We start from the raw sequence: 27,608 nt of genomic DNA, 5'->3' as shown, positions 1-27,608 counted from the left end.
CCTATTGCAGATTCAGTCTTCCCAGCCTGGTACAGGTCTACAATTTTGTTTCTGGTGTCCTTTGACAGCTCTTTGGTCTTGGCCATAGTGGAGTTTGGAGTGTGACTGTTTAAGGTTGTGGACAGGTGTCTTTTATACTGATAACAAGTTCAAACAGATGCCATTAATACAGGTAACGAGTGGAGGACAGAGGAGCCTCTTAAAGAAGAAGTTACAGGTCTGTGAGAGCCAGAAATCTTGCTTGTTTGTAGGTGACCAAATACTTATTTTCCACCATAATTTACAAATAAATTCATTAAAAATCCTACAATGTGATTTTCTGGATTTTTTTTTCTCAATTTGTCTGTCATAGTTGACATGTACCTATGATGAAAATTACAGGCATCTCTCATCTTTTTAAGTGGGAGAACTTGCACAATTGGTGGCTGACTAAAAACTTTTTTCCCCCACTGTATACTCAGTTTTTCACAATTCCTGCAGATCTCCTCTAGAGCAGTGATGTTTTGGGGCTGTCGCTGGGCAACACGGACTTTCAACTCCCTCCAAAGATGTTCTATGGGGTTGAGATCTGGAGACTGGCTAGGCCACTCCAGGACCTTGAAATGCTTCTTACGAAGCCACTCATTCGTTGCCCGGGCGGTGTGTTTGGGATCATTGTCATGCTGAAAGACCCAGCCACGTTTCATCTTCAATGCCCTTGCTGATGGAAGGAGGTTTTCACTCAAAATCTCACGATACATGGCCCCATTCATTCTTTCCTTTACACGGATCAGTCGTCCTGGTCCCTTTGCAGAAAAACAGCCCCAAAGCATGATGTTTCCACCCCCATGCTTCACAGTAGGTATGGTGTTCTTTGGATGCAACTCAGCATTCTTTGTCCTCCAACACGACGAGTTGAGTTTTTACCAAAAAGTTCTATTTTGGTTTCATCTGACCATATGACATTCTCCCAATCCTCTTCTGGTTCATCCAAATGCACTCTAGCAAACTTCAGATGGGCCTGGACATGTATTGGCTTAAGCAGGGGGACACGTCTCGCACTGCAGGATTTGAGTCCCTGGCGGCGTAGTGTGTTACTGATGGTAGGCTTTGTTACTTTGGTCCCAGTCTCTGCAGGTCATTCACTAGGTCCCCCCGTGTGGTTCTGAGATTTTTGCTCACCGTTCTTGTGATCATTTTGACCCTACGGGGTGAGATCTTGCGTGGAGCCCCAGATCGAGGGAGATTATCAGTGGTCTTGTATGTCTTCCATTTCCTAATAATTGCTCCCACAGTTGTTTTCTTCAAACCAAGCTGCTTACCTATTGCAGATTCAGTCTTCCCAGACTGGTGCAGGTCTACAATTTTGTTTCTGGTGTCCTTTGACAGCTCTTTGGTCTTGGCCATAGTGGAGTTTGGAGTGTGACTGTTTAAGGTTGTGGACAGGTGTCTTTTATACTGATAACAAGTTCAAACAGATGCCATTAATACAGGTAACGAGTGGAGGACAGAGGAGCCTCTTAAAGAAGAAGTTACAGGTCTGTGAGAGCCAGAAATCTTGCTTGTTTGTAGGTGACCAAATACTTATTTTCCACCATAATTTACAAATAAATTAATTAAAAATCCTACAATGTGATTTTCTGGAATTTTTTTTCTCAATTTGTCTGTCATAGTTGACATGTACCTATGATGAAAATTACAGGCATCTCTCATCTTTTTAAGTGGGAGAACTTGCACAATTGGTGGCTGACTAAATACTTTTTTCCCCCACTGTATACTCAGTTTTTCACAATTCCTGCAGATCTCCTCTAGAGCAGTGATGTTTTGGGGCTGTCGCTGGGCAACACGGACTTTCAACTCCCTCCAAAGATGTTCTATGGGGTTGAGATCTGGAGACTGGCTAGGCCACTCCAGGACCTTGAAATGCTTCTTACGAAGCCACTCCTTCGTTGCCCGGGCGGTGTGTGTGGGATCATTGTCATGCTGAAAGACCCAGCCACGTTTCATCTTCAATGCCCTTGCTGATGGAAGGAGGTTTTCACTCAAAATCTCACGATACATGGCCCCATTCATTCTTTCCTTTACACGGATCAGTCGTCCTGGTCCCTTTGCAGAAAAACAGCCCCAAAGCATGATGTTTCCACCCCCATGCTTCACAGTAGGTATGGTGTTCTTTGGATGCAACTCAGCATTCTTTGTCCTCCAACACGACGAGTTGAGTTTTTACCAAAAAGTTCTATTTTGGTTTCATCTGACCATATGACATTCTCCCAATCCTCTTCTGGATCATCCAAATGCACTCTAGCAAACTTCAGATGGGCCTGGACATGTATTGGCTTAAGCAGGGGGACACGTCTGTCACTGCAGGATTTGAGTCCCTGGTGGCGTAGTGTGTTACTGATGGTAGGCTTTGTTACTTTGGTCCCAGTCTCTGCAGGTCATTCACTAGGTCCCCCCGTGTGGTTCTGAGATTTTTGCTCACCGTTCTTGTGATCATTTTGACCCTACGGGGTGAGATCTTGCGTGGAGCCCCAGATCGAGGGAGATTATCAGTGGTCTTGTATGTCTTCCATTTCCTAATAATTGCTCCCACAGTTGATTTCTTCAAACCAAGCTGCTTACCTATTGCAGATTCAGTCTTCCCAGACTGGTGCAGGTCTACAATTTTGTTTCTGGTGTCCTTTGACAGCTCTTTGGTCTTGGCCATAGTAGACTTTGGAGTGTGACTGTTTGAGGTGGTGGACAGGTGTCTTTTATACTGATAACAAGTTCAAACAGGTGCCATTAATACAGGTAACGAGTGGAGGACAGAGGAGCCTCTTAAAGAAGAAGTTACAGGTCTGTGAGAGCCAGAAATCTTGCTTGTTTGTAGGTGACCAAATACTTATTTTCCACCATAATTTGCAAATAAATTCATTAAAAATCCTACAATGTGATTTTCTGGATTTTTTTTCCTCAATTTGTCTGTCAAAGTTGACGTGTACCTATGATGAAAATTACAGGGCTCTCTCATCTTTTTAAGTGGGAGAACTTGCACAATTGGTGGCTGACTAAATACTTTTCTTCCCCACTGTACACACACCAGGCAGACCAGCAACACAAACCCAGCTTTCATATTGGCACTTGGCTGAGTGGGACGGAAGCCAGGGGGGCTGACTGCTTACTTTTACATTTTCATATGTCAGTTAGTTTACATGTTTTCCTAAACACAAGGAATGCTGTTTGAGAGTGCTGGCCGGGCACTGACTGAAACATATTTATGGTACTATTCAGTTTTCGGGGGAATACAGATGAGGGTCATGGAGAAAGTACTGTACTCAACAGAGAGTTGCACCTCTATGAAGGGAACAGGAAGAGAGGGCGGGAGGGCAGCTCGTTCCACAGCCCTAATCACAAACAAACAAACAAACTGGCAGTTTTTCAGCCTTTTTCAGTTTGGTGTTTGTCAAGCTGACTAAACGTATTATATAGTGATCCCCAACATCTATGGGAAACTATAGGTCAGTAGTAATCAGAAACTGTCTGTCTCTTTTGAGAACTCCATGAAGTATCCTATACAGCGCCTTCAGAATGTATTCATACCCGTTGACTTACTCCACATTTTGTTGTGTTACAGCCTGAAAAAAACTAAATTCTCACCCATCTACACACAATACCCCATAATGATAAAGTGAAAACATGTTTTTAAGAAATGTTTGCACATTTATTGAAAATAAAATACAGAAATATCTCATTTACATAAGTTTTCACACCCCTGATCTATGCTAGACAACCATTTTCAGGACTTCTCAAGTAAATTTAAGTCAAAACTGAAAGTCGGCCACTCAGGAACATTCACGGTCTTCTTGGTAAGTAACTCCAGTGTAGATTTGGCCATGTGTTTTAGGTTATTGTCCTACTGAAAGGCGAATTCATCTCCCAGTGTCTGGTGGAAAGCAGACTGAACTGGGTTTTCCTCTAGGATTTTGCCTGTGCTTAGCTCCATTCCATTTATTTTTTATCCTAAAAAACTCCCCAGTCCTTAATGATTACAAGCATACACATAACATGATGCAGCCACCACTATACTTGAAAATATGGAGAGTGGTACTCAGTAATGTGTTGTATTGTATTTGCCCCAAACATAACACTTTGTATTCAAGACTAAATATGTTTTGATTCGCCACATCTTTTGCAGTATTACTTTAGTGCGTTGATGCAAACAGTATGCATGTATTGTGGAGTAAGTACAATGTTGTTGATCCATCCTCAGTTTTCTCCTATCACAGTCATTAAACTATGTAACTGTTTTAAAGTCACTATTCTCTCTCTCCCTCTCTCCCTCTCTCCCTCTCTCCCTCCCAGAGGACCTGAGCTCTAGGACCATGCCTCAGGACTACCTGGCCTGATGACTCCTGGCTGTCTCCAGTCCACCTGGTCATGCTGCGGCTCCAGTTTCAACTGTTCGGCCTGCGGCTATGGAACCCTGACCTGTTCACCGGACGTGCTACTTTGTCCCGGACCTGCTGTTTTCGACTCTCTCTACCTACCGCACCTGCTGTCTCGACCTCTAAATGCTCGGCTATAAAAAGCCAACTGACATTTACTCCTGAGGTACTGACCTGTTGCACCCTCTACAACCACTGTGATTATTATTTGACCCTGCTGGTCATCTATGAACGTTTGATCATCTTGAAGAACAATCTGGCCTTAAATGGCTATGTACTCTTATAATCTCCACCCGGCACAGCCAGAAGAAGACTGGCCACCCCTCAGAGCCTGGATCCTCTCTAGGTTTCTTCCTAGGTGCCTGCCTTTCTATGGAGTTTTTCCTAGCCACTGTGCTTCTACATCTGCATTGCTTGCTGTTCGGGGATGTAGGCTGGGTTCCTGTATAGCACTTTGTGACATCTGCTGATGTAAAAAGGGCTTTATACATACATTTGATTGATTGATATTGGCCTCATGGTGAAATCCCTGAGCAGTTTCCTTCCTCCCCGGCAACTGAGTTAGGAAGGACGCATGTGTCTTTGTAATGACTGGGTGTATTGATAAACAATCCAAAGTGTAATTGATAACTTCACCATGCTAAAAGGGATATTCAATGTCTGCTTTTTTTTTATCTACTAATAGGTCCACTTCCTGCTCTTTGTGGTTGAATCTGTGTTTGAAATTCATTGCTCGACTGAGGGACCTTACAGATACAGTTGAAGTCGGAAGTTTACATACACTTAGGTTGGAGTCATTAAAACTCATTTTTGAACCACTCCACACATTTCTTGTTAACAAACTATAGTTTTGGCAAGTAGGTTAGGACATCTACTTTGTGCATGACACAAGTAATTTTTCCAACAATTATTTACAGACAGAATATTTCACTTATAATTCATTGTATCACAATTCCATTGCGTCAGAAGTTTACATAAACTAAGTTGACGGTGCCTTTAAACAGCTTGGGAAATTCCAGAAAATGATGTCATGGCTTTAGAAGCTTCTGATAGGCTAATTGACATCATTTGAGTCAATTGGAGGTGTACATGTGGATGTATTTCAAGGCCTACCTTCAACCTCAGTGCCTCTTTGCTTGACATCATGGGAAAATCAAAAGAAATCAGCCAAGACCTCAGCAACAAATGTGTAGACCTCCACAAGTCTGGTTCATCCTTGGGAGCAATTTCCAAATGCCTGAAGGTACCACGTTCATCTGTACAAACAACAGTACGTAAGTATAAACACCATGGGACCACAAGGCCGTCATACCGCTCAGGAAGGAGATGCGTTCTGTCTCCTAGAGATTAACGTACTTTGTAGCGAAAAGCACTAATCAATCCCAGAACAACAGCACTCATACTCCTGAGTGGCGCAGTGGTCTAAGGCACTGCATCGCAGTGCTAACTGTGCCACTAGAGATCCTAGTTCGAATCCAGGCTCTGTCGCAGCCGGCCGCGACCGGGAGACTCATGGGCGGCGCATAATTGGCCCAGCGTCGTCTAGGGTAGGGGAGGGAATGGCCGGCAGGGATGTAGCTCAGTTGATAGAGCATGGCGTTTGCAACGCCAGGGTTGTGGGTTCGATTCCCACGGGGTGCCAGTATAAAAAAAAATATGTAATCACTAACTGTAAGTCGCTCTGGATAAGAGCGTCTGCTAAATGACTAAAATGTAAAATGTAAATGTAAAAAGCAAAGGACCTTGTGAAGATGCTGGAGGAAACCGGTACAAAAGTATCAATATCCACAGTAAAACGAGTCCTATATATCGACATAACCTGAAAGGCCACTCAGCAAGGAAGAAGCCACTGCTCCAAAACCACCATAAAAATGCCAGACTACGGTTTGCAACTGCACATGGGGACAAAGATCGTACTTTTTGGAGAAGTGTCCTCTGGTCTGATGAAACAAAAATAGAACTGTTTGCCCATAATGACCATTGTTATGTTTGGAGGAAAAAGGGGGTCGCTTGCAAGCCGAAGAACACCATCCCAACCGTGAAGCACAGGGATGGCAGCATCGTGATGTGGGGGTGCTTTGCTGCAGGTGGGACTGGTGCACTTCACAAAATAGATGGCATCATGAGGAAGGAAAATTATGTGGATATATTGAAGCAACATCTCAAGACATCAGTCAAGAAGTTAAAGCTTGGTCGCATATGGATCTTCCAAATGGACAATGACCCCAAGCATACTTCCAAAGTTTGGCTTAAGGACAACAAAGTCAAGGTATTGGAGTGGCCATCACAAAGCCCTGACCTCAATCCTATAGATATTTGAGGGCAGAACTGAAAAAACGTGTGCGAGCAAGGAGGCCTACAAACCTGACTCAGTTACACCAGCTCTGTAAGGAGGAATGGGCCAAAATTCACCAAACATATTGTGGGAAGCTTGTGGAAGGCTACCCGAAACATTTGACCCAAATTAAACAATATACAGTGGGGAAGAAAAGTATTTAGTCAGCCACCAATTGTGCAAGTTCTCCCACTTAAAAAGATGAGAGAGGCCTGTAATGTTCATCATAGGTACACGTCAACTATGACAGACAAAATGAGAAAGAAAAATCCTGAAAATCACATTGTAGGATTTTTTATGAATTCATTTGCAAATTATGGTGGAAAATAAGTATTTGGTCACCTACAAACAAGCAAGATTTCTGGCTCTCACAGACCTGTAACTTCTTCTTTAAGAGGCTCCTCTGTCCTCCACTCGTTACCTGTATTAATGGCACCTGTTTGAACTTGTTATCAGAATAAAAGACACCTGTCCACAACCTCAAACAGTCACACTCCAAACTCCACTATGGCCAAAACCAAAGAGCTGTCAAAGGACACCAGAAACAAAATTGTAGACCTGCACCAGGCTGGGAAGACTGAATCTGCAATAGGTAAGCAGCTTGGTTTCAAGAAATCAACTGTGGGAGCAATTATTAGGAAATGGAAGACATACAAGACCACTGATAATCTCCCTCGATCTGGGGCTCCAGGCAGTGAATGACCTGCAGAGAGCTGGGACCAAAGTAACAAAGCCTACCATCAGTAACACACTACGCCGCCAGGGACTCAAATCCTGCAGTGCCAGACATGTCCCCCTGCTTAAGCCAGTACATGTCCAGGCCCATCTGAAGTTTGCTAGAGTGCATTTGGATGATCCAGAAGAGGATTGGGAGAATGTCATATGGTCAGATGAAACCAAAATATAACTTTTTGGTAAAAACTCAACTCGTTGTGGTTGGAGGACAAAGAATGCTGAGTTGCATCCAAAGAACACCATACCTACTGTGAAGCATGGGGGTGGAAACATCATGCTTTGGGGCTGTTTTTCTGCAAAGGGACCAGGACGACTGATCCGTGTAAAGGAAAGAATGAATGGGGCCATGTATCGTGAGATTTTGAGTGAAAACCTCCTTCCATCAGCAAGGGCATTGAAGATGAAACGTGGCTGGGTCTTTCAGCATGACAATGATCCCAAACACACCGCCCGGGCAACGAAGGAGTGGCTTCGTAAGAAGCATTTCAAGGTCCTGGAGTGGCCTAGCCAGTCTCCAGATCTCAACCCCATAGAACATCTTTGGAGGGAGTTGAAAGTCTGTGTTGCCCAGCGACAGCCCCAAAACATCACTGCTCTGGAGGAGATCTGCATGGAGGAATGGTCCAAAATACCAGCAACAGTGTGTGAAAACCTTGTGAAGACTTACAGAAAACGTTTGACCTGTGTCATTGCCAACAAAGGGTTTATAACAAAGTATTGAGAAACTTTTGTTATTGACCAAATACTTATTTTCCACCATAATTTGCAAATAAATTCATTAAAAATCCTACAATGTGATTTTCTGGATTTTTTTTCCTCATTTTGTCTGTCATAGTTGACGTGTACCTATGATGAAAATTACAGGCCTCTCTCATTTTTTAAGTGGGAGAACTTGCACAATTGGTGGCTGACTAAATACTTTTTTTCCCCACTGTAATGGCAACGCTACCAAATATTAATTGAGTGTATGTAAACTTCTGACCAACTGGGAATGTGATAAAATAAATAAAAGTTGAAATAAATCATTCTCTGTACTATTATTCTGACATTTCACATTCTTAAAATAAAGTGGTGATCTTAACTGACCTAAGACAGGGAATTTTTACTAGGATTAAATGTCAGGAATTGTGAAAAACTGAGTATAAATGTATTTGGCTAAGGTGTATGTAAACTTCCGACTTCAACTGTAACTGTATGTGTGGTGTACAGAGACTTATTAGGTTACTGGTTATGGACATTTTTTCTCCAGAATTTATTTAGGCTTGCCATAACAAAGGGGTTAAATATTGACTCAAGACATTTCAGCTTTTAATTTTTTATTAATTTGTAAAATATTTGAAAAACATAATTTCACTTTCTCATTATGGGGTATTTTGTGTAGTCCAGTGACAAAAAATCTCAATTTAATCAATTTTAAATTCAGGCTGTAACACAATTAAATGTGGAAAAAGTCAACGGGTGTGTCACGTTGTATACTGATAGAAGACAGCGCAGGAATACGTAATAGTTTTTTTTATTATTCAACCCAAACAAAAGAGCGAGGTGTAAACCTCTAAATAATACACAGGACGAGACCTGTAATAACAAGTGCACAATTACTCGGCAAGTAAACTGTAAAACAATGTACTCACGAGACCAACGGACATGGGACAATAATCGATAAGGACAATGGGGAACAGAGGGCACATATATACACATACTATTCAGGGGGAATGGGAACCAGGTGTGCGTAATGAGACAAGACAGTCCGGGGTTGGTGGCAAGGAACCAGGTCAGTGACGCCTATAAGTCCGGTGACGTAGACCTCCGGAGCTGGTGAATGGAATGAGCAGCAGTACCGGGGTGGATCCGTGACAGGGTGTGAATACTTTCTGAATGCACTTCATCTACAGTGACTATTGATATACAGTACGGAAGAGAATATTGTTTCAATTCAATACAACTTTATTAATCCCCTGAGGGGCAATTAAGAAAGATATAGCCAGATTACAAACAGCAACATCCTCCACAAATGCTGTGTTATGTTAGTCAATGGGATATCCTGTTACAACTCTTCTAGTTTATCCAATGTTGATATACTGTACGTGATAACTCAGAGACACAACCCAGACAGTTTATCGTGTTATTTTCCATGGAGAATGTCTTTGGCTGTGGATAAAACAGAGGCCTTCTAAGCAGTCTGGAGGGCTTCATATTGGCCTAATGTCGATGCTTCCTACAAAGTAATATGAGAGGAATGATGCTTAGACTAAGAGTCAGAGGGAAGGGGTTTTCACATGTGTAACTGTCTGTCTGTCTGTGTGGTTCCACGTCCACTGTTTAACATCAAAACTTCCTGTTGATTTTACCTGGTAGGTTAGGCATGGGGACAACATGGGCAAGATGCCTTAGCCATCTTCCTGTCCTGTATTTCCGCTCTCTGCACATATAGTTCCGCTCGCTGCGAACTATAGAGAGTCTTATGGCAGAATCATTGTCCATCGCTGGTCTTCATCTCCCGTCCATGACATCCCCCCACCTTCCCCCTTTCTCTCCCGCTGTCTCTTGAACTTTTATTTGGGAGAGAGAGCGAAAGAAGGCTTTTAAGCCTCCATGTATCCTCCTGTCCTTGGTTAGATCGTTTATCTTGGTTGCCATCACAAAGCGTGGCGCCGGCATGTCAACCTAAGATCTGCATTCCAAATGGCACCCTATACCCTACATAGTGCACTATGGGCCCTGGTCAGAAGTGGTGCACTTTTTAGGGAATAAGGTATCAGTTGGGACACACCCCAGGCCTGCAGCCGGAGTGAAGGAGAGGAAGTGATGTGTAAGTAAACTAGCCGTTCCGTGGGCCCCCCTCCTCAAGAGGAAGTAGTGAGAGGAATCCATTTACCAACCATAACCTCTGTCTCGCTATGTTCTATCAATAACATTTTATGGGAAACACCTACGTCGTAGTTATCCTAAACAGATACTTCTAAGGGAACATTTTTATATTTTTGTCTTTAATAGATAATATAAAGTATCTGACACACACACAGGCATGCACAATAACCTTTTTCTGTCATTTTTCATCAACCAGAACCTAGGGGTGTCTAAAAATACGACCATTAGAAACAGTGTAAAGTGAAGACAGATTTGCAGCCAGACTGCGACACACGCGAAAGGGCCTTATTTAGTCTTCGCCACGGCCGTTTGACATAATTTAATGGAGAAAAGGCTGTCTTAAGTAAACTGACAAAAATGTGAAACCTCTAACGGCACACACTTGCCATTTGGTTAAGCCTGACGATTGTAAACGTTGGGGGAACAGTCACACAGGATGTCCCACTGTCACTGTAAGTCAAGCCAAACACTGGCTGGCTAGCTCTCTCTTTCTCTCTCTCTGGAGTACAGTATGTGCTAGAAGGTTTTGTTTTAACTCGTAACAAATTTCAAAAAGACCATTAATCATTTAGGCTATAAACTAGGAATGAAATTGGCTTCATTAAAATATGGACAACTTGTCTTTTCCTCAACTTCCAATGTGTAGGCCTATTCAATATTCAGACATACCAAAAAAGTTGCTGTATACTGAAAATATGACCTGATAAATCAAATCAAATGTTATTTGTCAGATGCGCCGAATACCACAGGTGTAGACCTTACAGTGAAATGCTTACTTACAAGCCCTTAACCAACAATGCAGTTTTAAGAAAAATAAGTAAACAATAGATAAGTCAAAAATAAAAGCAGTGAAATAACCATAAAAATAACAGTAGTGAGGCTATATACAGGGGGTACCGGTACAGAGTCAATGTGCGGGGGCACTGTTTACTCGGGGTAATTGAGGTAATATGTACAGTGAGGGAAAAAAGTATTTGATCCCCTGCTGATTTTGTACGTTTGCCCACTGACAAATAGATGATCAGTCTATAATTTTAATGGTAGGTTTATTTGAACTGTGAGAGACAGAATAACAACAAAAAAATCCAGAAAAACGCATGTCAAAAATGTTATAAATTGATTTGCATTTTAATGAGGGAAATAAGTATTTGACCACTCTGTAAAACATGACTTAGTACTTGGTGGCAAACCCTTGTTGGCAATCACAGAGGTCAGACGTTTCTTGTAGTTGGCCACCAGGTTTGCACACATCTCAGGAGGGATTTTGTTCCACTCCTCTCTGCAGATCTCTCCAAGTCATTAAGGTTTCGAGGCTGACGTTTGGCAACTCGAACCTTCAGCTCCCTCCACATATTTTCTATGGAATTAAGATCTGGAGACTGGCTAGGCCACTCCAGGACCTTAATGTGCTTCTTCTTGAGCCACTCCTTTGTTGCCTTGGCCGTGTGTTTTGGGTCATTGTCATGCTGGAATACCCATTCACGACCCATTTTCAATGCCCTGGCTGAGGGAAGGAGGTTCTCACCCAAGATTTGACGGTACATGGCCCCGTCCATCGTCCCTTTGATGCGGTGAAGTGGTCCTGTCCCCTTAGCAGAAAAACACCCCCAAAGCATAATGTTTCCACCTCCATGTTTGACGGTGGGGATGGTGTTCTTGGGGTCATAGGCAGCATTCCTCCTCCTCCAAACACGGCGAGTTGAGTTGATGCCAAAGAGCTCGATTTTGGTCTCATCTGACCACAACACTTTCACCCAGTTCTCCTCTGAATCATTCAGATGTTCATTGGCAAACTTCAGACAGCCATGTATATGTGCTTTCTTGAGCAGGGGGACCTTGCGGGTGCTGCAGGATTTCAGTCCTTCACGGCGTAGTGTGTTACCAATGGTTTTCTTGGTGACTATGGTCCCAGCTGCCTTGAGATCATTGACAAGATCCTTCCGTGTAGTTCTGGGCTGATTCCTCACCGTTCTCATGATCATTGCAACTCCACGAGGTGAGATCTTGCATGGAGCCCCAGGCCGAGGGAGATTAACAGTTCTTTTGTGTTTCTTCCATTTGCAAATAATCGCACCAACTGTTGTCACCTTCTCACTAAGCTGCTTGGCGATGGTCTTGTAGCCCATTCCAGCCTTGTGTAGGTCTACAATCTTGTCCCTGACATCCCTGGAGAGCTCTTTGGTCTTGGCCATGGTGGAGAGTTTGGAATCTGATTGATTGATTGCTTCTGTGGACAGGCGTCTTTTATACAGGTAACAAGCTGAGATTAGGAGCACTCCCTTTAAGAGTGTGCTCCTAATCTCAGCTCGTTACCTGTATAAAAGACACCTGGGAGCCAGAAATCTTTCTGATTGAGAGGGGGTCAAATACTTACTTCCCTCATTAAAATGCAAATCAATTTATAACATTTTTGACATAAGTTTTTCTGGATTTTGTTGTTGTTATTCTGTCTCTCACTGTTCAAATAAACCTACCATTAAAATTATAGACCGATCATTTCTTTGTCAGTGGGCAAATGCACAAAATCAGCAGGGGATCAAATACTTTTTTCCCTCACTGTACATGTAGGTATAGTTAAAGTGACTATGCATAGATAATAAACAGAGAGTAGCAGCAGCGTAAAAGAGGGGGTGACAATGCAAATAGTTAGGGTAGCCATTTGATTAGCTGTTCAGGAGTCTTATGGCTTGGGGGTAGAAGCTGTTAAGAAGCCTTTTGGACCTAGACTTGGCATTCCGGTACCGTTTGTCATGTGGTAGCAGAGAGAACAGTCTATGACTAGGGTGACTGGAGTCTTTGACAATTTTTAGGGCCTGGTATAGAGGTTCTGGATGGCAGAAAAGCTTGGCCCCAGTGATGTACTGGGCCGTACTCACTAACCTCTGTGGTGCCTTGTGGTAAGAGGCCGAGCAGTTGCCATACCAGGCAGTGATGCAACCAGTCAGGATGCTCTCGATGGTGCAGCTGTATAATGTTTTGAGGATCTGAGGACCCATGCCAAATCTTTTCAGTCTCCTTAGGGGGAATAGGCTTTGTCGTGCTCTCTTCACGACTGTCTTGGTGTGTTTGGACAATGATAGTTTGTTGGTGATGTGGACACCAAAGAACTTGAAGCTCTCAACCTGTTCCATTACAGCCCCGTCGATGAGAATGGGGGCATGCTCGGTCCTTCTTTTCCTGTGGTCCACAATCATCTCCTTTGTCTTGATCACGTTGAGGGAGACGTTGTTATCCGGGCACCACACAGCCAGGTCTCTGACCTCCTCCCTATAGGCTGTCTCATCGTTGTCGGTGAACAGGCCTACCACTGTTATGTCGTCAGCAAATGTAATGATGGTGTTGGAGTCGTGCCTGGCCATGCAGTCATGGGTAAACAGGGAGTGCAGGAGGGGACTGAGCACGCACCCCTGAGGGGCCCCCGTGTTGAGAATCAGAGTGGCAGATGTGTTGTTACCTACCCATACCAACTGGGGGCAGCCCGTCAGGAAGTCCAGGATCCAGTTGCAGAGGGAGGTGTTTAGTCCCAGGGTCCTTAGCTTAGTGAGGAGCTTTGAGGGCACTATGGTGTTGAACGCTGAGCTGTAGTCAATGAATAGCACTCTCACGTACAGTTGAAGTCCACACATTTCTTGTTAACAAACTATAGTTTTGGCAAGTCGGTTAGGACATCTACTTAGGACATCTACAGTTGGTAGAGCATGGCACTTGCAACGCCAGGGTTGTGGGTTCGTTTCCCACGGGGGGCCAGTATGAAAATGTATGCACTCACTAACTGTAAGTCGCTCTGGATAAGAGCGTCTGCTAAATGACTAAAATGTAAATGTGCATGACACAAGTAATTATTCCAACAATTGTTTACATACATATTATTTCACTTCTAATTCACTGTATCACAATTCCATTGAGCCAGAAGTTTACATACACTAAGTTGACTGTGCCTTTAAATAGATTGGAAAATTCCAGAAAAATGATGTTATGGCTTTAGAAGCTTCTGATAGGCTAATTGACCTCAGCTGAGTCAATTGGAGGTGTACAGTACCTGTGGATGTATTTCAAGGCCTACATTCAAACTCAGTGCCTCTTTGATTGACATCATGGGAAAATCAAAAGAAATCAGACAAGACCTCAGAAAACAAACTGTAGACCTCCACAAGTCTGGTTCATCCATGGGAGCAATTTCAAAACGCCTGAAGGTACCACGTTCATCTGTACAAACAACAAGTATAAACACCATGGGACCACGCAGCCATCATACCGCTCAGGAAGGAGACGTGTTCTATCTCCTAGAGATGAATGTACTTTGGTTCGAAAAGCACTAATCAATCCCAGAACAACAGCAAAGGACCTTGTGAAGATGCTGGAGGAAACTGGTACAAAAGTATCTATATCCACAGTAAAACGAGTCCTATCTCGACATAACCTGAAAGGCCGCTCAGCAAGGAAGAAGCCACTGCTCCAAAACCGCCATAAAAAAGCCAGAATACGATTTGCAACTGCCCGTGGGGTCAAAGATTGTACTTTGTGGAGAAATGTCCTCTGGTCTGATGAAACAAAAATATAACTGTTTGCCCATAATGACCATCGTTATGTTTGAAGGAAAAAGGGGACGCTTTCAATCAGAAAAACACCATCCCAACCGTGAAGCACGGGGGTGGCAGCTTCATGCTGTTGGATGCTTTGCTGCAGGAGGGACTGGTGCACTTCACAAAATAGATGGCATCATGAGGAAGGAAAATTATGTGGATATATTGAAGCAACATCTCAAGACATCAGTCAGGAAGTGAACCTCTTAATCACTAGGCACCTGGCTAAAGTGCCTGCCTCGAAAATGCATGTCCAAATTGAATAGAGTATAGCTCCAAAACGACAAGGGCTATAAACATCTTGGTAGTAAAAGAAAGGTAACACATGTGAGATGTATCTTGAAGTGAATGTCAGAGTGTGCTGATGTGGATGCGGTGGTAGAGTCAATCGCAGGACACAGAGGATAAGTCAAGACGACTTTACTAACACTTGAAAATAGACACAAAAATAAACGACCTCAAAACACTGGAGGCGAACAAAATACGCGCAGTGTGTAAAACAACAAGGAGAGTCAAAATACGCGGAGTGCGTAAAACAACAAGGAGAGTCAAAATACGCGGAGTGCGTAAAACAACAAGGAGAGTCAAAATACGCGGAGTGCGTAAAACAACAAGGAGAGTCAAAATACGCGGAGTGCGTAAATAACTATATAGAGCCAAGGCACCGAACCTATCAAAACACGACAGGTGGAACAATAACACACAAGATACAAACATAACATAGGGGAACTTATAGGTGACACAATCAATACAGAATACGAAACAGGTGCACTAACTAGACATGACAAAACAAACATCGAAAACATCAAACGGTAGCAGCTAGTACTCCGGGGACGACGAACGCCGAAACCTGCCCGAGCAAGGAGGAGGAGCAGCCTCGGCGGCATCCGTGACAGTGAAATTATTAATGTGGGTATTAGTGTGTCAGAGTACATGAAGCTAGAACACAGCATAAATTGGGAGGTTTTTATTCCGCCTGAAAGTAACTTCAGGTTTTATAGGGAATGCTTTATTGGACTTATGCAGCTGCTAAACACTATGGGACCATAGCCCAATATCTGATGAGTACTTATGTGAAGTTTAATGCCAATAAAGTAAAGTAAACCAAAGTTGTAGGGGTTTTAGTTGAAGTATGTTTAGGCGGATTAGCAAATGGAGACATTTGGGTAGATTTGGGCACCATCAGTGCCAGTTGACTTTTATCAGGTACCAGACAGCAAAAGTCATTTAATTTCACTAACATATCACTATATGTGTACATTCCATCAAAAACTGTTTTGATGTTGTTTCCAATGTTCTCCCAGACTTCTATACGTGTTCCCATTCAAATAAACCATACACAATGGGAAAGTTTGACTCCAAACTGAGCAGATTTATTAGAAACTATAAACAACAAATTTAAAAACAAAAAGTCCACACATCCCAGAACTATAAATAATGATATGGTGTCCTTGGGTGGGTAGTCACACAAAATGTAGACTATTTTTACCCTAAAACTTGCTGTCGTGCCAATCCTTGAAACAGTTACGCTTTGATGTAAAGAACAAAGGGACTTGGCACTTCCTGCAGTACACAGGTGTTTTCACTTTGGGGATGCCAACATCCAGACATCTCCTACAGTTCTTCCTGTCTTTTCTGGCATCATCACCATAGTATTCTGGCATGCAGGATGTTGGTGGTGATCGTGGTGGAGGTTGTGGTTCAGACTGTTTAGCAAAGCTCACCATTTCTGTGAGTAGCTTTTCCCTGAACTTCTTCTGTGTGTACGGCTTAGTGGGGTTGTACTTATGGAGTTCTTTGTGAAGTAGGAAACTATTTACAACAGCAATATCAACAAAATGAAAAAGAAAAGTCTTATACCATTTCATCGTCTTGTGGTGAACACTGTAGTATCCAATCAATGCGTCGGATAAATCCACTCCACCCATACTCCGGTTGTAGTCGGCTACCGCATCTGGGACGGGCACAGTTTTAGTCTGCCATACACCACCCTCTTTTACCTTACTTTTGACAGTTTGTCCACTAAATGCTTCATGTACAGTAGAGCACATGGTTACCTCACGTGTGTCCATCCATTTTACAAATAATACATTTCCTTTGCGTATCCACCGCAAATCTCCCCTTTCTGCTTTTTTTGGCAGGTTGTTCCTTTTGGTTTGTGGGAAACCAATCCTGTTCGTTCTAATTGTCCAACAGGAACCAGTGCTTCTTCTACGTAGTTCCTCAAAAAGGTCAGGGCTAGAATAGAAATTGTCTACAAAAAGTGTATAGCCCCCACCAAGTAGAGGGAATGTCATCAAGTCCATAACTGAAGTGTAGCTTAGTCCCTGGCCTGGTGTGAACACACTCTTGCTTTCATAAACAAAAAAAGTCCACATATAAGCAGTATGAGAGTCAGCCAGTACAAATAATTTATACCCCCACTTAGAGGGCTTTGCTTTCATATATTGCTGCATACTTATTCTCGCCTTGGATGCCACCATTCTTTCGTCTATGGAGATGTTTTGGTATGGCTGGAAATGTGATTTGCAGGCATTGGTAAGCTCAGTGTACAGGGGCTTGATCTTGAAAAGTCTATCATATTCTGCAGTGCCTTTTTTAGTGTTGTTGGCTTCATCGTCTTCTGGTTTGCTCAAGTGCAGTGACCACATGATTGCTTCAAAACGGTCTCGTGTCATAGTGTCTCCAGGGAAGTGGAAATTATATGGCCATTCCTTCCTCCAGTAGGTGCCCCTCTCGTGTACAGAGACAAGCCCTGAGTATAGCAGAATTGCCAGGAAAATTTAGAAATCTCTCATCGTTAGTGGTATCCTAGCGAATTTCAGTCCGGACTGCAGTCTTTTGGCAGCATTTGCATTAGTGTTGCAAATTATTGTGCAGCCAACCGAAGTGCTAAATAACAGTTGAAAGAGTGAAAGGGGAGACCATGACGCAGTGGTGTCGATTGTGGGGCCTGGGACTCTGGTGGGCATAAACCGGATTGGGTCTGGTCGTTCATCATTCTCTTCTCTATTATGCCACCTATCTTCTTATTCCTCCCCGACTCTTGGAGTGGCAGGCCTACCTCCACCACACTTACTTGGATACGCTGACTTTGAGAAAGCTTTCCCTTTTCTTTTGGGTTGAGGGCTCTTTACAGGGGACTCAGTGTACGATGAAGACCGTGGCCGAGGGAGGGGAGCAGAAGTGCGTTGTCTAGACAAGCGGCCAGGCTGAGGAAGAGGAGGCTCTGCCTGAGGAAGGGTAAGCTGTGGCTGAGGAGGCAGATGCTCTGGCTGTGGCTCATCACCCCTATAGTCATCTTCACTGTGCAAACAAGACAAAAGAGAAAAGAAAATCATGACTAAAACACACTTGTATTCATTCATTGACAAATCTGACTCAAAACAGTCAGATATATAAAATAAATAGTTAGAACTATGAGACTGTTGACTAAAGTGATCATTCAGTGACAATAAATAATACACATAGCATTCTATTGTAAGTAAACTTGCGTGTGGGCAAGTTAACATTCAGGTATTCACACGTTTAAAAACCGTACTACGTCATTGTTTGAGATTGCGGGAGGAGTACCCCGGATATGGGGAACCTCGTGATGAAGAGGTTTTAAAGCTTGGTTGCAAATGGGTCTTCCAAATTAACAATGACCCCAAGCATACTTCCAAAGTAGTGGCAAAATGGCTTAAGGACAACAAAGTAAAGGTATTGGAGTGGCCATTACAAAGCCCTGACCTCAATCCTATAGAAAATGTGTGGGCAGAACTGAAAAAGCGTGTGCGAGCAAGGAGGCCTACAAACCTGACTCAGTTACACCAGCTCTGTCAAGAGGAATGGGCCAAAATTCACCCAACTTATTGTGGGAAGCTTGTGGAAGGCTACCCAAAACGTTTGACCCAAGTTAAACAATTTAAAGGCAATGCCACCAAATACTAATTGAGTGTATGTAAACTTCTGACCCACTGGGAATATGATGAAAGAAAGAAAAGCTGAAATAAATCATTCTCTCTACTATTATTCTGACATTTCACATTCTTAAAATAAAGTGGTGATCCTAACTGACCTAAGACAGGGAATTTGTACTAGGATTAAATGTCAGGAATTGTGAAAAACTGAGTTTAAATATATTTGGCTAAGGTGTATGTAAACTTCAGACTTCAACTGTAGGTGTTCCTTTTGTCCAGGTGGGAAAGGGCAGTGTGGAGTGCAATAGAGATTGCATCATCTGTGGAGCTGTTGGGGCGGTATGCAAATTTGAGTGGGTCTAGGGTTTCTGGGACAATGGTGTTGATGTGAGCCATGACCAGCCTTTCATAGCACTTCATGGCTACAGACGTGAGTGCTACGGGTCTGTAGTCATTTAGGCAGGTTACCTTAGTGTTCTTGGGCACAGGGACTATGGTGGTCTTCTTGAAACATGTTGGTATTACAGACACAGTCAGGGACAGGTTGAAAATGTCAGTGAAGACACTTGCCAGTTGGTCAGCGCATGCTCGGAGTACGTCCTGGTAATCCGTCTGGCCCTGCGGCCTTGTGAATGTTGACACAGTCGTCCGGAACAGTTGATGCTCTCATGCATGCTTCAGTGTTACTTGGGCAGCTCAAGGGCTGTGCTTACCTTTGTCATCTGTAATAGTTTGCAAGCCCTGCAACATCCGACGAGCGTCGAAGCCGGTGTAGTACGATTCAATCTTAGTCCTGTATTGACTCTTTGCCTGTTTGATGGTTCGTCGGAGGGCAGAGCGGGATTTCTTATAAGTGTCCGGGTTAGAGTCCCGCTCCTTAAAAGCGGCAGCCCTACCCTTTAGCTCAGTGCTGCCTGCAATTCATGGCTTCTGGTTGGGGTACGTACATACGGTCACTGTGGGGACGACGTCATCGATGCACTTATTGATGAAGCCAGTGACTGACGTGATGTAATCCTCAATGCCATCAGAAGAATCCCGGAACATATTCCAGTCTGTGCTAGTAAAACAATCCTGTAGCTTAGCATCTGCGTCATCTGACCACTTCTTTATTGACCGAGTCACTGGTGCTTCCTGCTTTAGTTTTTGCCAAATGAAGGGAGTGGGAGAGCTTTGTACTCGTCTCTGTGTGTGGAGTAAAGGTGGTCTAGAGTTTTTCTTCTTCTGGTTGCACATTTAACATGCTGATAGAAATGAGGTAAAACTGATTTAAGTTTCCCTGCATTAAATTCCCTAGCCACTAGGAGCGCTGCCTCTGGATGAGTTTTTTCTTGTTCGCTAATGGCTGTATACAGCTCATTGAGTGCGGTCTTAGTGCCAGCATCTATTTGTGGTGGTAAATAGACAGCTACGAAAAATATAGATAAACTCTCTTGGTAAATAGTGTGGTCTACAGCTTATCATGAGATGCTCTACCTCAGGTGAGCAAAACCTTGAGACTTCCTTAATATTAGATTTCGTGCACCAGCTGTCGTTTACAAATATACACAGACCGCCACCCCTTGTCTTACCGGAGGCCGTTGTTCTATCTTGCCGATGCAGCGTATTTCCCGCCAGCTGTATGTTATCCATGTCGTAGTTCAGCCCCGACTCGGTGAAACATAAGATATTACAGTTTTTAATGTCCCGTTGGTAGGATATTCGTGATCGTAGCTCATCAATTCTGTTATCTAATGATTGTACTTTGGCTAATAGGACTGATGGAAGAGGCAGATTACCCACTCGCCGTCGGATCCTTACAAGGCATCCCGACCTACGTCCCAGATATCTCCATCTCTTTCTCCGGCGAATGACAGGGATTTGGGCCTTGTCGGGTGTCTGAAGTAAATCCTTATTTTCCGACTTGTTGAAGAAAAAATCTTTGTCTAGTACGAGGTGAGTAATCACTGTGCTGATATCCAGAAGCTCTTTTCGGTGGTAAGAGACAGTGGCAGAGACATTATGTACAAAATAAGTTACAAATTATGTGAATAAACACACATAATAGCACAATTGGTTAGGAGCCCGTAAAACAGCAGCCATCTCCGCCATTATAGACTATGGGACAGCTATGTGTTTTGACAGTGTAAAAACAAAAAAATATAAAAAATAAAGGTACTGTACTATATAAGGAATAGTGAGTCATTTGGGACAGAACCCCAAATATGTTCTGTGTTATAAGTTATTTATACTTGAGAAAATGTGCAGTATACCGACACATACTGTATTAGCTGAGTAGGAAATCATCAGAAACTATGACAAGCTATGGGCACTGAGACAAAACAATTTCCTATTAGATTCTTTGCTAGTTTTTTCTTCTTGGAAGTCAGTATAGTGAGTTAGAGTTATTACATTTTAGTCATTTAGCAGATGCTCTCATCCAGAGTGACTTACAGGAACAATTAGGGTTAAGTGCCTTGCTCAAGGGCACATCAACAGATCGTTCACCTGATCGGCTCGGGGATTCGAACCAGCAACCTTTCGGTTACTGCCGCAACTCTCTTAACAGCTAGGCTACCTGCCGCCCCAATTCAAAAATATAAATCTCATAAAAACATTTGTTTAATTCAGACCGTTAATGAATGGTATTACAGATGAATTGTAATGCAAGTGAAACCGCTCTAACTCTTCAGGATACAATCTTTCACCATTGACTTCACCTGGAGATGGATCAAACCATCAACACTGAATTACATATAAAGTATATTTCTTGAATTATACCAGTGGCAAAGTGCATCCAGCCTAACCGGGACTTCTACTTCATTTTATGTTTGCCCTCTCTTGTTTAAATCCAGAGAGTGTATAAAACACAGTATGTTTTACTGGACCATGTGAGCATGAGGTCCTTGGACGTACAAAACCCTAACTCATGTCAGATGTGTTTAGAACAGCATCGTGCATCCATAGACACTGTTTTAGACACATTCACGTTACCCTTTAAAGGAAAAGACAACGATGAGGCACCACACCACAGGTCACTGGAATAATGATTTATGTATGTTTTTAAGATGTCGCCTGACTTGTTCATGCATAGTTACTGACAATATAATCGTCAGTTTATTAGAAGCGCTGACTTGACTGTTACCCTGAGGCAAGATTTTGTGTTAGTCATGGTACATGTAAGTAAACCTACACTAGTTTACATTTTAGTCATTTAGCAGACGCTCTTATCCAGAGCGACTTACAGTTAGTGATTAAATTTTTTTTTATACTGGCCCCCCGTGGGAATCGAACCCACAATTCTGGCGTTGCAAACGCCATGCTCTATCAACTGAGCTACATCCCTGCCGGCCATTCCCTCCCCTACCCTGGACAACGCTGGGCCAATTGTGCGCCGCCCATGAGTATCCCGGTCGCGGCCGGCTGTGACAGAGCCTGGATTCGAACCAGGATCTCTAGTGGCACAGTTAGCACTGCGATGCAGTGCCTTAGACCACTGCGCCACTCAGGAGTTTAGATGGCCATCTCTTAGTGTTTCCTTTTGTCATACATCCACCACCAAAACCAATGGGACAGCTTAGAGGTAGAAGCCTAGAAAGCAATACTGGAAGATTCAGCATAGTTTTTTGGATCCGTCTGATATGGCCAGCACTAGGCAGGATATTCATAAACTTCATCTCCCTCCCATTATTTCTCCATGCTACTATTTGGTTTGCAACAGTTGGGGGTTATATAGACCTACCTGTCTGCCTCTACGACCTGTGCAACAATGTATCATTTTACAAATGTGATTGCTCCAGTGCCAGTAGGATAGCTAGCCCAAGAATGAACGTGAAACTAATAATTCACCAAGAAAACCGTAAACACTCAGAATTCCATTCATTCATTAATCAGCGTAGCTTGGTTAGCTTGGACTCACCAACCATAATAGTTGTTGCCTATGTAGGCCTATTGGATATTTATTAAATCATTATTTATTGAAGTTCTTGTCTTTCATCATCATTGAATCTCTGCTAGCTAGCTACATGCCAATGATTTGTTTAGCATAGCAACGTCGAATGATTAGAATGAACGACTTGGTCAAAATAACTGAAAATAACTAACGAAAAAATACTTAGTAGTCGCCAAAGTTCCGGAGCATGTCTTTAAGGCTTCTGACAGCGGGCCTCAGAACGGCCCTTGTCGGGAGTTGTCACGCGATCATTTCCGGGTTCTCAGGCATTATTGCTTAAGTACATTATATTACTTATCACACTGGCCTCCATATTTTAGTCAGCTAGACTTCCAAGGTGAAACCTCTGTCAGAAGCCCTAAAGACTACTCCGGAACCTTGGCAACTATTAAGTATTTTTTAAATGGATGTGTAAATGTGTAGTTCATACATGCATAATCTATGAGCAGAATTACTGTCTTACCTCAATTAGCCATGAAATCTGTTGTTTGAAAGCAAGTGTTTTTCTGGAAGCTGTGCTGCTCCATTTTCGCTACATTCTACCCCACGTGGGTCAGCCCCCTAGCAATTCGAGTTCAACTATTGAGCTTCAGCCCCTCGCCATTTAAGTGACATCTAGCAAGAGCACACACAGCAAAGAAAGAGCAATGAGGTGGGGCACATATCTGCACATATGTGACGTAGTAAGCAATTATCAGGGACAGCTTTTGTCTCGTGAGCGCTACTTTCAGAACTACTGGCTAAAAAGTATACAAAAGTACCGGAGAATCTCTTTAACTATGTGACGTAGTAAGCAATTATCAGGGACAACTTTTGTCTCGTGAGTGCTACTTTCAGAACTACTGGCTAAAAAGTATACAAAAGTACCGGAGAATCTCTTTAACTGGTTGCCTATACCTCTCCTCTATTTTGAGTATAATTCACAATGGCATCCTTTCACTTCCCTATCCATTCACTGCGCATACAGGACCAACATCTCTTCCAAATGCATATCATCCTTATTAATAAATATTTTGGTTTAACCTCACTAAGCATCACGGGCCAAAGGGAGAGTTTCTGCATAGGTGGGCCTAACTCAAGGTCATTCTTTCAATGAATTTGTGCTTGAATGTAGTGAATATACAGTCTGTTTCGTTAGAGTATACATAGGTGTGACGCCACAAACAAATAAGTGTTGTCTTTTAAGAAGAGGGTAATGTGTTTGTGTGGTGTGTGTGTGTGTGTGTTTGCCAAAGTCTCCTGAAGATTTTGTGCTGAAACATTGCGGAGACCTCGCTGCATTATGCAGTAGTTATTCACTGTTCGCTGGGGGTGTTCAATAATGTAGGGGCTAAAATGGCACATCTTTAAAATTTTATCACCAGCCCTTCCGCCACACACACACACACAGACACACGCATACACATAGAAACACACACATACACACTGCTGTTCCTCTCACTCTTCACTCTAACTCCCACCAGTCTGCTAAGGGTTCAAGTGCGGGCTAGTCCCCAGCGGGCGAAGGTTGGCAAATTACATCTTAATTATGATGTTTTCTGGTTGTGAAGACATTATATAGAGTTAAACACTAACTTTCAACTTTTCAATTCCTAAATTAGTGTGATGTTAATTTCACTGGGAAATATGTTGGTGACAAAACAATTACGATCTTAATTTTGTTTATAACAAAATTACAGAGTTGAACACTCAAATTTACTGAACACATCAATATATTGATAATGAACATAGCTCCATCAAACTACATCATATCAAGTAAACATCTCACTCTATCTCCATCAAATAAAGATTCAAAATGAAAGATTCTATGAAAGCATTGAATGAAATATTCAGATGTGGGGCTAGTAGCTGGTAGTAGTCTCTACTCCATCCACTCCCTGCAGTATTAGTCTCTGTTTCTAATCTAGCCTCTACTCTAGTCACTAATCTACTCTACCTGTAGTATCAGAATGAGTCTCCACCCTACTCTACTCAAAATAAAATTGTATTGGTCACATACACATATTTAGCAGATGTTATTGCGGGTGTAGCGAAATGCTTGTGTTCCTAGCTCCAAAGGTGCAGTGGTATCTAAATATTTACAACAATACATACAAATCTAAAAGTGAAAGAACATAATTAAGAAATATATAAATATTAGGACGAGCAATGTCGGAGTGGCATTGACTAAAATACAGTAGAATAGAATACAGAATATACATATGAAATGAGTAAAGCAGTATGTAAACATTATTAAAGTGACCAGTGATTCCATGTCTATGTATATAGGGCAGCAGCCTCTAAGGTGCAGGGTTGAGTAACCGGGTGGTAGCCGGCCAGTGATTGCTATTTAACAGTCTAATGGCCTTGAGATAGAAGCTGTTTTTCAGTCTCTCGGTCCCAGCTTTGATGCACCTGTACCGACCTCGCCTTCTGGATGTTAGCATGGTGAACAGGCCGTGGCTCGGGTGGTTGATGTCCTTGATGATCTTTTTGGCCTTCCTGTGACATAGGGTGCTATAGGTGTCCTGGAGGGCAGGCAGTGTGCCCCCGGTGATGTGTTGGACAGACCGCACCACACTCTGGAGAGCCCTGCGGTTGCAGGCGGTGCAGTTGCCGTACCAGGCGGTGATACAGCCCGAAAGGATGCTCTCAATTGTGTAAAGGTTTGTGAGGGTCTTAGGGGCCAAGCTGAATTTCTTCAGCCTCCTGAGGTTGAAGGGGCACTGTTGCGCCTTCTTCACCACACAGTCTGTGTGGGTGAACCATTTCAGATTGTCAGTGATGTGTACGCCGAGGAACTTGAAGCTTTTCACCTTCTCCACTGCAGTCCCGTCGATGTGGATTCCTGAATTCCACAATCAGCTCCTTGACGTTGAGGGAGAGGTTATTTTCCTGGCACCACTCCGCCAGGGCCCTCACCGCCTCCCTGTAGGCTGTCTCGTCATTGTTGGTATTCCTCTTGCCCACAAGGACAAGGGGGCAGAGGGAGCACTTATACACGTACTAATGAGGGGATATGAACCAGGTGTGTGTAATAGACAAGACAAAACAAATGGAATGATGAGATGGGGAGCGGCAGTGGCTAGAAGGCCGGTGACGACGAACGCGGAAGACTGCCCGAACCAGGAGAGGAGGCAGCTTCAGAGGATGTCGTGACAGTACCCCCCCTTGACGCGCAGCTCCAGCAGTGCACCGACACCGGCCTCGGTGACGGCCAGGAGGACGCAGAGCAGGGCGAGCCGGATGGCGACGGTGGAAATCCCGCAACAGGGAGGGATCGAGGATATCCATCTCTGGGACACAGCACCGTTCCTCCGGACCGTACCCCTCCCACTCCACGAGGTACTGAAGGCCCCCCACCCGACGCCTCGAATCCAGGATGGAACGGACGGAGTACGCCGGGGCCCCTCGATGTCCAGAGGAGGCGGAGGGACCTCCCGCACCTCAGACTCCTGGAGCGGACCAGCCACCACCGGCCTGAGGAGAGACACATTGAACGAGGGGTTAAAACGATAATCATGTGGGAGTAATAACGCATAGGTAACCTCATTTATCCTCCTCAGGACTTTGAACGGCTAAGCTTCCGGCAGGGCGGCTGAACGGCTAAGCTTCCGGCAGGGCAGGTGGAGGGGGACATTCCGGGTCGAGAGCCAGACCCGATCACCCGGTACAAAGACCGGGGCCTCACTGCGGTGGTGGTCAGCGTTGGCCTTCTGACAACGCACAGCGCATTGGAGGTGGACGTGAGCAGCGTTCCACGTCTCTTCCGCGCGCCGAAACCAGTCATCCACCGCAGGAACCTCGGTCTGGCTCTGGTGCCACGGTGCCAGAACTGGTTGGTAACCTAAAACACATTGGAATGGTGTTAGTTTAGTGGAGGAGTGACGGAGAGTGTTCTGGGCATATTCGGCCCAAGGCAAGAACACCGACCACTCCCCCGGCCGGTCCTGGCAGTAGGACCGCAGGAACCTACCCACATCCTGATTCACCCGTTCCACCTGCCCATTAGACTCGGGGTGAAAACCAGAGGTCAGGCTGACCGAGACCCCCAGACGTTCCATGAACGCCTTCTAGACCTTGGATGTGAACTGGGGACCCCGGTCAGACACTATGTCCTCTGGTACACCGTAGTGCCGGACGACGTGTGTAAAGAGGGCCTCCGCGGTCTGCAGGGCCGTGGGGAGACCAGGCAGAGGAAGGAGGCGGCAGGCTTTGGAAAAGTGGTCCACAACGACCAGGATGGTGGTGTTACCTTGATAGAGGGGAAGATCAGTAAGGAAATCAATACACAGGTGAGCCCATGGCCATTGTGGAACTGGTAAAGGCTGTAACTTATCCGCTGGAAGGTGCCTAGGTGCCTTACTCTGGGCGCACACCGAGCAGGAAGAGACATGCAACCTCACGTCCTTAGCCAAGGTAGGCCACCAGTACTTTCCGGTCAGGCAGCGCACTGTACAACCGATACCTGGGTGACCAGAGGAGGGGGACGTGTGTGCCCAGTAGATCAGACGGTCACGGACAAGAGCAGGCACGTACTGCAGCCCACTGAGGTGGAGATGGTTCTGTGCATAACGCCTGCTCTATATCCGCGTCCATTGCCCAAACTACTGGCGCCACAATGCAGGAGGCCAGGAGTATGGGGGTGTTGTCTCTGGGCCTCTCCTCTCTGTCGTACAGCCGTGACAGCGCGTCTGCCTTCACGTTCTTCTTACCCGGGATGTATGATAGTGTAAAATCAAACCGGGTGAAGAATAGGGCCCATCTGGCCTGGCAAGGGTTCAGCCTCCTCGCTGCCCGGATGTACTCCAGGTTATGGTGGTCCGTCCAGATGAGGAAAGTGTGTTTCGCCCCTGGACAACAGCCAAC

At 44.1% G+C, this 27,608-nt stretch overlaps 1 protein-coding gene across 1 annotated transcript in view; it reads right to left on the bottom strand.

Annotated features, from left to right (window-relative positions):
* The window catches only part of LOC311137003 (cGMP-inhibited 3',5'-cyclic phosphodiesterase 3A-like), a gene marked incomplete at both ends in the record, with an annotated part of 393,392 nt that overhangs the window by 331,504 nt on the left and 34,280 nt on the right, over positions 1 to 27,608 (bottom strand). Inside the window, one exon of the mRNA XM_084171331.1 lies at positions 18,081 to 18,233. Coding sequence (XP_084027457.1) covers positions 18,081 to 18,233 — 153 coding nt within the window. The remainder of the gene's footprint in view (positions 1 to 18,080; positions 18,234 to 27,608) is intronic.

Source organism: Coregonus lavaretus, assembly GCF_964263955.1.
Source record: "Coregonus lavaretus genome assembly, chromosome: 11".
Classification (NCBI taxonomy): Eukaryota; Metazoa; Chordata; class Actinopteri; order Salmoniformes; family Salmonidae; genus Coregonus; species Coregonus lavaretus.
This window is presented reverse-complemented; position numbering and strand designations above follow the sequence as displayed.